Source organism: Terrapene carolina, unplaced genomic scaffold, assembly GCF_002925995.2.
Source record: "Terrapene carolina triunguis isolate 2854851 unplaced genomic scaffold, T_m_triunguis-2.0 Scaffold742, whole genome shotgun sequence".
Classification (NCBI taxonomy): Eukaryota; Metazoa; Chordata; order Testudines; family Emydidae; genus Terrapene; species Terrapene triunguis.
This window is the reverse complement of record NW_020665093.1, coordinates 284,028-296,265: the sequence shown is the minus strand read 5'-3', so window position 1 is coordinate 296,265 and position 12,238 is coordinate 284,028. Positions and strand designations below refer to the sequence as shown.

The 12,238-nt window shown below is 45.0% G+C and overlaps 1 protein-coding gene across 4 annotated transcripts in view; it reads left to right on the top strand.

Moving 5' to 3' along the window:
- The first annotated feature begins 1,904 nt into the window (after window positions 1-1,904).
- Window positions 1,905-12,238, top strand: part of PPP1R21 (protein phosphatase 1 regulatory subunit 21) — a 94,699-nt gene continuing 84,365 nt past the window's right edge. For 2 of the 4 annotated variants that reach the window (XM_024224479.2, XM_024224478.2), the window contains exon 1: window positions 1,990-2,183. In XM_024224479.2, the coding sequence (XP_024080247.1) occupies window positions 2,121-2,183 (63 nt within the window). In that variant the 5' untranslated portion in view covers window positions 1,990-2,120. The other 2 variants (XM_024224481.3, XM_024224480.3) reach the window with 2 other exon arrangements.

Below are 12,238 nucleotides of genomic sequence, written 5' to 3'. Positions count from 1 at the left end.
TAGAAATAAAAAGTTAACTCTGAGGTCCTATTGTAATTATGCAAAGTGTGGGCAATTAATGGGGGTTTAGAATCTTGCTGGCACCCATTTACTAGGACAATTGGCTGTAGATGGTTTATTTACCTGCAAGCCTTCTCGTGGACGTGGGGGCCAGCCTGTGGGTAATGAAGAATAAGGTCTTAAGTGATATGTGACCATGTCACCTGATACTGGAATCCATCTTAAACCTGGTTCTTTTCCATTTAGAACAGTGGCTCTCAAACTTTTTTACTGCTGACCCCTTTCACATAGCAAGCCTCTGAGTGTGACCCCCCCTTATAAATTAAAAACACTTTTTAATATATTTAACACCATTTTAAATGCTGGAGGCAAAGCGGGGTTTGGGGTGCAGGTTGACAGCTCACAACCCGCCATGTAATAACCTCACGACCCCCTGAGGGGTCCCAACCACCACTTTGAGAACCCCTGCTTTAGAAGGAAGGGTGGGAACCCGGAGAGAGACAAAGGATTCCCGCCTTGTGCAAAAGCTATAAAAGGGGGTGGAATGGAACAAAGGGGGCAGCAGTCATGAGAAATCCCCTAGTTACCACCTGAGCTGGAACTAACAAGAACTGTACCAGGGAAAGGATTGGGCCTAGACTAAGAAGGAGTCAGCAAGACAGGGTTATGGAGTCCCAAGCTGACAGGGAAAATGGGCTCCGAGGTAGTTTCAGCACAGCAGGTGACAGTCCCAAGGGGGTCCCTGTGACCAAACCCGTTACACACAGCTCTTTGTAATTAAACATACATATTTGGTGTTAAAAATACACATCTAATTTGTTCATATCAAATATTTTCCAAACGGTGGTGTGATGTGTTCACTATAAATATATATTTATTTCACATGTGGTGACAATATCCATGGGTTAAATTCCCTTATTTCTGCACCCATATCATAACCAAATTTGTTATGGCTGTGATGCCCCCTCCCCACTGATTCTCATATGCACCCTCCCCACTGATTCTTCTCACCTGAGACTTATTTTCATATCTAATCCCTGAGGATCGTTTAAACAAATGCTTGATTTTTCAAAGACCCTGCCTGTCAAAAAGGTTTTCTTCTTTCTCCCCACGTACAGATGAGGTAAGGCAGGGCTGGCTCTCTGCAGGCCAGGAGTAGAGCCAGCTTTTAATGTCCCCCCCCCCCCCCCCGCCCAGGACCCCCTGGGGACACCCAGGAGCCCTTGGCTCCAACTGTGGCCGTATGCCAGGTAAGAGAATGAGCTTCGCCTACCCACCCTCATGTTGGACATTTTAAAGTAGTGTCTAGCCAGCAGGCCCCACGTCTCCAATTTCACCATGTGACAAACCTGGGGTCTTCTGAACTTGGTGCCCTGGTACAACTGCCCCCCTCCTCTCGTCAACCCGGTATATTTGCTCCCCTCCCTGCGGTGGCTGAGACAATGCTGCTGCCCAGGTCACGGGGACTGTGCACACGCAACTGAGGCGCTGCCCACAGGCCCGTTCATTACGGGTTGGGGGCGGCGGGGCTCGCCTACACCCAGCACCCGCCCCTCTCCGGTTTTATCAATGGGAGCGGGTCGTCTAGATACCGGTGAGAATTCCCCCCCAACCCTCTCAAGTCACCCACTGCATGCTCGCGGGCCCGCTTCAGCTCAACGTTGGGAGGGAGTGCGCGCCGCTAGAGCTCTGGGGCCCCGCAACTCCGTAGTTTATTGGCCTTGGCCGGGCTCCGTAGCCCCGTTGCGCGTTACGTAGGGCCGCTCCTGGAGCGCTTGTGAGGGTGTTGCCATGGTAACAACAGCGCGCTCGCGCCTTCCCGTGTCACGTGATCGTACTCCGGCTTTTCTGTCTGTTGCGCCCAAGGTGCGGACGGAGAGGGTAGCTTGTGACCCGCCCTCGATCTGCCATCTTGGATTTTGCGTCAAGATGATGGTACCGAAGAGTGAAGTCGACCCACCCCGTAGCCTAGCGTGAGATTGTGCGTTGATGTTAGCGCGTTCTCACGTCCGGAAGTGTGTCGGGAGGGACGGGGCGTGGTTGGATTGAGCCGCGGCGGCGGCCCCGGGCAGTGGGTTCTCCGACGTGGACAGCAGTAGCTACCGAGGAGCGGTGGGGCGATGGCGGCGGCTAGCGCGGAACTGCAGGGGAAGTACCAGAAACTGGCTCAGGAGTATTCGAAGGTACCGGGCCTGAGACGCCATGATGCCGATACTCTTCCTCTATCGCGATACTTTCCAGTTACCAGCACCGATCCTGGGACTGTAGTGCGAGAAACTGCTACCTGTAGGAATTTGCTACCTGTCGCAGTTATTCATATGTAAGGGATTGTAAAAAAAAAAAAAAAAACCTGTTATCTGATGTAATTTTCTACCAGTAGCCGCTAATTGTTACCATTAGCAGTTACTGATACCTAAGGTGATTATTTGCTGACTTGTCCTAGTTTGCTAAAACTTGACAGTAGAGTGGGATGAAAGCATAAAATCTTTGGCTTCCAAATGACCCTGCCTGGTGTACATATCAATTACCGCTTAATAGAGGACTGTAAAAAATAGTGAGGTCATTTAAACATCATTTATTTTGCAGCTTCATTTACTGTGCTGATAATGTAGCATTCTGACATTGATACTTGTGCCCAAGTGACCTGTGGGTTCTATTCATTTTAGTGGGATATGTGGTGGAGAATTTAAACTCTTAATTTCCTTGCATCAGTATACTTCTATGCTGGTGTGATCTCTGACCATTACAGTTCATCAACTCAGCAGGCAGGCACAGGCAGCAATGCACTTGTCCTGTTGCCTTGACTGAGAAAGGTTTCTGATCAAATGGAGTGTAGATTCCAGGAAGCTCCTGGGGTAATATCTCGTTGGAGATGAAAGGGCTTGTTCAAAAAGAAATAATAGAGTTTGTAGTGTAAAGATGAGCAAGATGGGTTTGTCTCCTTTCTGGTATATTTAGTCTCTGGAGACTGGGTAGAAAGGAGAGAGAAGTATTTTGGATTTCCTGTTTCCCTTACTGAGGGCCATCTATGCTCACCTGAAATTTTTCCTGGCAGAAGCAGTTCCTATCTATTTATTACAGGGTCAAAATATGGCTGCCATCACACAGAGGCATTGGTGGTGGAGGTGAGAAGAGGGACAAGAAGTCCTTTTCCTCCCCCACACACTCCCATGTATATGGAAGCCATACTGTTGTTGCTGCCTAAATATCCTGATGGCAAATGGGTAGGGGCAGAAGGCACTGCCAGCTATACTGAGCACCTCAGAGGAGCCATGAACTGTGTGGAGTTGTGACGCTCTGTACCTCAGGTGGATACCCTACACCCCCATTTTCATCTTTATAAAATGATTGTATGGTATCCAATGCAAAGTTTGTCATGTTGGATGTCTTCGGAAGGCTCATGATGCACTGAGCATGGTTGTTATAGTGATTGTTATAGTAATATTATAGGTTATAATTTCATGTATATAGTTATGAGGCTGCAAATGTATCCTCATGGCTTAAAGCAAGCCCATGCAAAAACTCTCCAAGAACAGGGAGGCAGTTCACACCTTGTCAGGGCATGGATGGGACAAGCCCAGCCTCACAGGAGCAATGGACACTGGCTTAGGCAGCAACAAAAGAATCTGTTAAACCCTCGAGGGAGTCACCCCTTTCCTTTGGCCAGTTCAGGACTGTGATGCGGTAATGCTCACCTGACTCTGAAGGGCAGGGGGGCAAAGCCAAGAGGAAAGAAAGGACAAGATAAAAGGGAGAGACATTTTGCCATGCTCTCTCTCTTCCACCTACATCTACAGACACCACCACCACCAAGGGACTGAAACGCTGATCAAAGAGGAGAGCCTGACTGAAAAGCATCCAAGTTTTTAAGGACATTGAAAGTTTTAAGATCAGCTTAGAATGCGTTTCGCTTTTATTTCATTTGACCAAATCTGACTTGTTATGCTTAGATTTGTGTGATTATAAGTCAATCTTTATAGTTAATCTGTTTGTTTATTCTACGTGAAGCAGTGCATTTGGTTTGTGGTGTGTCAGAGACTCCCCTTGGGAGAACAAGCCTGGTACATATCAATTTCTTTGTTAAATTGACAAACTTATATAAGCTTGCCGCGTCCAGCAGGCATAACTGGGCACTGCAAGACGGAGGTTCCCAGGGTTGTGTCTGGGACCGGAGATATTGGCTACTGTCATTTGCTTGCAAGTAGCTGGGAGCAGCTTACATGCCAGAGGCTGTGCGTGAACAGCCCAGGAGTGGGGGTTCTCGCAGCAGAGCACGGTAAGGCTGGCTCCCAGAGCCAAGGATCGGAGAGGTCTAGCAGATCAATGGTCTAGATAACACCAGAGGGGAATGTCACAGGAGTGCATTCATAGAATCATAGAATATCAGGGTTGGAAGGGACCTCAGGAGATCATCTAGTCCAACCCCCTGCTCAAAGCAGGACCAATTCCCAACTAAATCATCCCAGCCAGGGCTTTGTCAAGCCTGAACTTAAAAACCTCTAAGGAAGGAGATTCCACCACCTCCCTAGGTAACCCATTCCAATGTTTCACCACCCTTGTAGTGAAAAAGTTTTTCCTAATATCCAACCTAAACCTCCCCCACTGCAACTTGAGACCATTACTCCTTGTTCTGTCATCAGGTACCACTGAGAACAGTCTAAATCCATCCTCTTTGGAACCCCCTTTCAGGTAGTTGAAAGCAGCTATCAAATCCCCCCTCCTTCTTCTCTTCTGGAGACTAAACAATCCCAGTTCCCTCAGCCTCTCCTCATAAATCATGTGCTCCAGACCCCTAATCATTTTTGTTGCCCTCCGCTGGACTCTTTCCAATATTTCCACATCCTTCTTGTAGTGTGGGTCCCAAAACTGGACACAGTACTCCAGATGAGGCCTCACCAATGTCGAATAGAGGGGAATGATCACGTCCCTTGCTCTGCTGGCAATGCCTCTACTTATACAGCCCAAAATGCCATTAGACTTCTTGGTAACAAGGGCACACTGTCGACTCATATCCAGCTTCTCGTCCACTGTTACCCCTAGGTCCTTTTCTGCAGAACTGCTTCCTAGCCATTCGGTCCCTAGTCTGTAACAGTGCATGGGATTCTTCCGTCCTAAGTGCAGGACTCTGCACTTGTCCTTGTTGAACCTCATCAGGTTTCTTTTGGCCCAATCCTCTAATTTGCCTAGGTCCCTCTGTATCGTATCCTTACTCTCCAGCGTATCTACCACTCCTCCCAGTTTAGTGTCGTCTGCAAACTTGCTGAGAATGCAGTCCACGCCATCCTCCAGATCATTAATGAAGATATTGAACAAAACCGGCCCCAGGACCGACCCTTGGGGCACTCCGCTTGAAACCGGCTGCCAACTAGACATGGAGCTGTTGATCACTACCCGTTGAGCCCGACGATCTAACCAGCTTTCTATCCACCTTGTAATCTGTTCATCCAGCCCATACTTCTTCAACTTGCTGGCAAGAATACTGTGGTAGACTGTATCAAAAGCTTTGCTAAAGTCAAGGAATAACACATCCACTGCTTTCCCCTCATCCACAGACCCAGTTATCTCCTCATAGAAGGCAATTAGGTTAGTTAGGCACGACTTCCCCTTGGTGAATCCATGCTGACTGTTCCTGATCACTTTCCTCTCCTCTAAGTGTTTCATAATTGATTCCTTGAGGACCTGCTCCATGATTTTTCCAGGGACTGAGGTGAGGCTGACTGGCCTGTAGTTCCCCGGATCCTCCTCCTTCCCTTTTTTAAAGATGGGCACTACATTAGCTTTTTTCCAGTCATCCGGGACCTCCCCTGATCGCCATGAGTTTTCAAAGATAATGGCCAATGGCTCTGCAATCACATCCCCCAACTCCTTTAGCACCCTCGGATGCAGCGCATCCGGCCCCATGGACTTGTGCTCATCCAGTTTTTCTAAATAGTCCCGAACCACTTCTTTTTCCACAGAGGGCTGGTCACCTTCTCCCCATACTGTGCCGCCCAGTGCAGCAGTCTGGGAGCTGACCTTGTTTGTGAAGACAGGGGCAAAAAAAGCATTGAGTACATTAGCTTTTTCCACATCCTCTGTCACTAGGTTGCTTTCCTCATTCAGTAAGGGGCCCACACTTTCCTTGATTTTCTTCTTGTTGCTAACATACCTGAAGAAACCCTTCTTGTTACTCTTAACATCTCTTGCTAGCTGCAACACCAAGTGTGATTTGGCCTTCCTGATTTCACTCTTGCATGCCTGAGCAATATTTTTATACTCCTCCTTGGTCATTTGTCCAATCTTCCACTTCTTGTAAGCTGCTTTTTTGTGTTTAAGATAAGCAAGGATTTCACTGTTAAGCCAAGCTGCTTGCCTGCCATATTTACTGTTCTTTCTACACATCGGGATGTTTTTTTCCTGCAACCTCAATAAGGGTTCTTTAAAATACAGCCAGCTCTCCTGGACTCCTTTCCCCCTCATGTTTATTCTCCCAGGGGATCCTGTACATCAGTTCCCTGAGGGAGTCAAAGTCTGCTTTTCTGAAGTCCAGGGTCTGTATTCTGCTGCTCTCCTTTCTTCCTTGTGTCAGGATCCTGAACTCGACCATCTCATGGTCACTGCCTCCCAGGTTCCCATCCACTTTTGCTTCCCCTACTAATTCTTCACGGTTTGTGAGCAGCAGGTCTGGAAGAGCTCTGCCCCTAGTTGGTTCCTCCAGCACTTGCACCAGGAAATTGTCCCCTACATTGTATTCTGCTACATCTATTCTGTACTAGTGAGGGAAACCCTCATTCCCCAGTGCTCCTGGTGCCCCAGCGCTCAAGAAATCATAAGTGACACTTTAGTTGTATGACAAATGCTTAGGCAACATCCTCACAGTACCTATTAGATAACACTCGATACCAAACAAATTTTGGGAGTAGAGAGGACCAAGCCCACATTCCTATCTTTACAGGACTGTTTGTTTAAAAAGCATTTTACAAATTGAATTTTAGGGCTATAGCATGAAAAACCCTTAATGAAAGTCTAAGCATTTAAAAAGAAATCTTTATTAGTCCCTTTACACTGCATAGAAGGTCATACGGTCTACTAGTAAAGAACCATTGAATGCGCACACAACATTGAGAGTAGTGCAAAGCATTATAAATAGTATTTTAAATACTTATGAATTCCTTTTGAAAGCAAACTCATAGGCAGAAAATCTACCATTGTGCTTTATACAGACTTCCACTTTCGTCACTGTTACATATATCAAGCAACAAGGTACCACCACAAAAATTACACCCAGAACCGTGGTGCTTACGTCACCTTATTGCTCTCTGATTTAATTTGAGACATTTTCTTGAGCCTTTTCCCTCACTGTTAAAACTTAACTTGTCTTGTCTTGATAGCATTGTCACTTCTCAACAGCTCAATCACCCTTATTACTGCAAGGTGATTTAAAAAAAAAAAAAAAACCAATGGGTTTTTTTTTTTTTTTTTTAGCAGCATGGTGGATTTGATTTAAATCATGATTTAAATCACTAGTCAGGAAGACTCGCTTTAATCATGGATTTCTACATAAAAGTGCATTCTTGTTGGTTGTATTAACCTTAATACATATTCTTCACAACTCAGAGATAGATGTAGGTTTCATTTTTAGACGGTACACACTATACATTTTTAAAGTGAGTTATGTTGATAACTTTTCAGATTAGTTTTACAGCTATATCAGGAAATGAATGATTGTTTAGTCATTTCATTTACCAAAGGTAAATGAAGTAGCTAGTTCACTTCCCAGTGACTTCATAAATATCTCCAATTCAACAGGTTAATCATTAACATTTGGAGGATTTTCTTGCCATGCTGTATTAGGAGGAGAACATCACCAGACAGACATTTAAATTGTTTTATTTAACTAAAACAACAATGTTCTGGATTTCTTTTCTTCAACAGCAAACATATAATATTTTAACAAAACAAGCATATGAATTTTTGAATTTAGTTAAATATTCAAGTTTTTTAAAATCAGGTTTGTTTTTGTTAAAATTGTTTTTAAGAGTTAAATGAAATATTTAAAAAAAAAAAACAACAAAAATTAAATTGACTGTCAGCCAGGTCAACGTGAGAAACATATTGGCTTTTGCAGCTAACTCAGTTGTCTTCACCTTCATTTTCCTGTTTGTTCATAATCTGGAAAAGAAAAACAAGCTTTCCTGCTTTTTCAGGTCCCAAACGATTTATCAATTTGGAATGAATTAGTCTAAAGGAAGAAAATATTCTTTCTACACCGGCAGAAGAAGTTACTGCTGTTAAGCGAGATTATCACTTCAACAGTCTCTGAATCCAAGTGCTTGAGTCACTTCCACCAGTTCACTGGTGTGCCTTTCTTTAAAACAACATCAGCAAACATATTTCTTGAATGGTTCTTATTCCCAAACTGGGTCTCTTTTATGGCCTGCTGCCATTACAGGTTTTCCCTTCTAGTGAGAGAATGGTATGGTAGATCTCAAATCAATGAAGGCTACACTCAGAAAGACCTCTGGAGTATGCTGCTCAAACAGTTTCACTTCTGTTTCTACTCCCTGTCCCTCCCTTCTCACGTTTATCTCCAGACTTCGTCTCCTTGTCCAGATCTATTCCACCCGCAACAATCTTCTATTTATTGAACTTTTTGAATCTTTGCCCTTTTAGAGAGAGGTAAGGGATTGTTCCTCTGCAAATTTGTGTACACAGAGTCAATAGGGTTGAGGTCTGTCATTTCTCACCTCTATTTATTAATTATTTTAAAACATTGTTGCTGTTAACAAGCATGTTATCTCTGGAGACACAAATCCACAGTTTGAGAACTGCAAAACTAAGCATCTCCGATGGTATCTTCTAGACTGAGCACTGAGTCCCATTGGGTAGATAGAAAGATTAACCTAAATAATCTATACAGAAGCCCCTGGAATCCCATAAAATTGGGTCCCTAATCCATGAACTATTGGAACTCATTTACAAAACTTTTCTTAAACATTACATGAATATATTGTCTCATACTATAGAATTAGAATTTACAATCCCTGTTCCATGATGAGATACATTATAGCTCAAGGATATCTTAGTCTGTTAGTCTTAAAGGTGCCACAGGACTCTCTGTTGCTTTTTACAGATCCAGACTAACACGGCTACCCCTCTGATACTTGATACCCTTGTAGTGTAGATATGGCCTTAGGTTTATGAAATGTTTGGGACCGATAACAGGAATTTCCTAAGTATGAGGGTAGACCAAGATTCATTCAGGTGTTTAGGCTCCAGCTTTTGTGGAACTGGCCTTATTGCACTCTAAAAGCTCAGGAACAAAGAGAGACATAAGAACAAAATATGTATTTATTAAAAATTTTTGACGTCAGGGTATATAACTCATGTTTTTAGAATTCTTGTGGTTGTCAAGCTATCTTGGGGTTGTAGATGTGTGTTCATTATGTTTTGAAGGCCAAAATTATAAATGGGTTCAACAAAGAATTAGATCAGTTCCTCAGTTGAGTTCCTATTAGCTGAGATAATCAGGGATGCATCCCCATGCTCTGGGTGTCCCTAAACATCTGACTGCCAGGTGCTGGGAGTGGACGATGGGATAGTTCACTCAGTGAGTGCCTGTTCTGTTCATTCCCTCTGAAGCACCTGGTACTGGCTGCTGTCAGAAGAGAGGATACTGAACTAGACGGACTATTGGTCTGATCCACTACGGCAGTTCTAATGTATAGCAAAAATTACAATAGATTTTTGCCTTTGAGAAAGATGTTACATGAGATAGTATACTGCTTTTATTGAATATTTGAGAATCAAGTTCTACACACAAGCAATGGCATGTGGAAAAACGCTAACGGCTGGATTGAAAGGCAAAATAACAGTTACAAAAGGCAATCATCATTGGTGGATTAAATGAAAACAAAGTTTTGAGACCAGGCCAGAAATTCAGTCAGACTGGAAGTCAGATGATCCAACAGAATAAACATCTCTAAAAATAAGAAGAAAAAGTTAGACTTAAAAATTCAAAATTCGAAATCACAGTAAAAAAACATAGCAAGTACAATAATAGAAACAGATGTCATTGCTAAAACTACTAGCAAGTACTTATACATATTTTCAATAAGTATTTGTTAAAATATAAATTGAATAGCCCAATGACATGCATCTGCACAATAACAAAGCTAAATGATGAAGTGCTAAGAGTAATTCAGGGAATCCCAGCAGCAGATAAGACAAATTTGTGAACTGCTATGAGACTTTATGCAATCAGATACGCTGATAAGGGATTCTTTGTTTCTGAGGGGGTATATGTAAAATGTTTCACTGAATTGAGTCTCCTGCAGCACTTCAGTAGGTTACATTAGACAGGGAGCAGCTGCAGTGACTAGGCATTGCCTGTGCCTTTAAGAAAATCCATTGGGATGCCTGTAAGAACCCAGCCCTGGGAAGCCCATGCTAAGAGGTACCGTCTGTGGGAGGGGAAATAAAAAAGTCCCTCTGCGCCCGCCCCCCCCCCCCCCCCCCCCCCCCTTTTTTTTTTTTTTTTGCAAACACTGATGTCTCAGTCCACCGGGGTAACTGTTACTGCCTGTGCCGGGGTTTTGCCCTCTGGCAGCGCCTCACCCCTGTGCTTAACCCTGGCTCCTTCTCTCCCCCCTCCCTGATTTTGCCCTTCAGCCCCTATCCTAACCCGGGCTGCAGCTGCTTGACCCCCCCCGACCAGTCAGTTTCCACCCCCTGCTCAGATCCTGGCTATCCCTCTCCTCCGATTTGCCCCCTTTGCCCCTTTTTAAAAAGCAGTCTGCAGAATCCTATGCCAAGTAAGAGTAGGGTGAAGGGCCAGTGGCTTCAGCAGATGTTATTGAGCATACTCAGTGCACCCTAAGTAGCAAATTCCTAAAGATAGCCATTTCTCACACTACACCATTGCTGTTGTAAAGTGCTGATCTGAAAGTGCTATGCGAGAGCTCCATATTAGATTGTCACATTTTCTAGTATTGATACTGCGGCTTGTGCTCCATCACTGGCCCACTCATCATCTTCCTGGCTCTTCCTGGTGCCTTGGAGCATGAGGGAAAGTAACACTGCAGTCAGGGATTGAAAAATTTATTGCTGTGATATGGATGTTTCTCGTTTAGCATCTATGAGTTTGCCTTCCTTGAAGGACAGGAAAAGCTTGAGAGGGCTGGGAAGACACTGTCCCTGTTTTCTCTCAATCCTCTCAAGGCTGACCTGCTTTCTGGAGAGAGAAGCTAGGGAGACTTGCCTGCAGCAGAAGGGAATGGTAGAGCAAAGCCCAGGCTGCTGGTTATCAATAGCAATGAAACAGGTTGTAGCACTCCTTGCTTCTCCGTTCCCCACCCATTCACCTGTCATAGGTATTTATTTGATGGGGGTGTGCTTGTCGTCAGTTCCTACCCCCCATACTTACCCCTGGTTGGATGGACTGAGGGTTTGCTTCCTTTCTGCTCAGGCTGGCAGTGGTGGGCATTCACCACTAGTGTTTGTTCTGCCCCACCTTTTCGCAGTATTTTGGAGGTAACTTTACTTGATCCCACCCCTACTCCAAGGTGGATATAGGGTGCCCTTAGTGTTTTCTTCTGCCTTACAGCTGCCCAAGTGGCTACTCCCTGTTACCTCCTTTTCACCTTCTCACTGCTGCTGCTAACCTGAGGGAACTCTAGGGAGCTCTTTTAGGCTAGGTCTACACTACAGCGGACTTCCGACCTAAGATACGCAACTTCAGCTACGTGAATACCGTAGCTGAAGTTGCGTATTTTAGGTCGGCTTACCTGGCGGTGAGGACGCGGGAAAGTCGACCGCTGCCGCGCTGCCGCCGACTCCGCTACCGCCTCTTGTCGAGGTGGATTTCCGGAGTCGACGGTAGAGCCATCAGGGATCGATTTTACCGCGTCCTCACGAGACGCGGTAAGTCGATCCCCGATAAACCGATTGCTACCCGCCGGATCGGCGGGTAGTGAAGACGTAGCCTTAGACATCCTAGGGGGGTATGGTACTCATTTTCTAAGTGCATGCAGATCCTCCAGTTAGATGAAAAATCCCATATTGGGTTAACAACACTGAGCGTCCATTCTGTTTAAGAAAGGAGAATCGGGGGAAAGTGAATGCTGCGGTTCACGTGCAGGTTCTGGTAACATCTGTATAGGAAGAGGCAGTGCTCAGATATTTCAGAGTAGCAGCCGTGTTAGTCTGTATCCGCAAAAAGAACAGGAGTACTTGTGGCACCTTAGAGACTAACAAATTT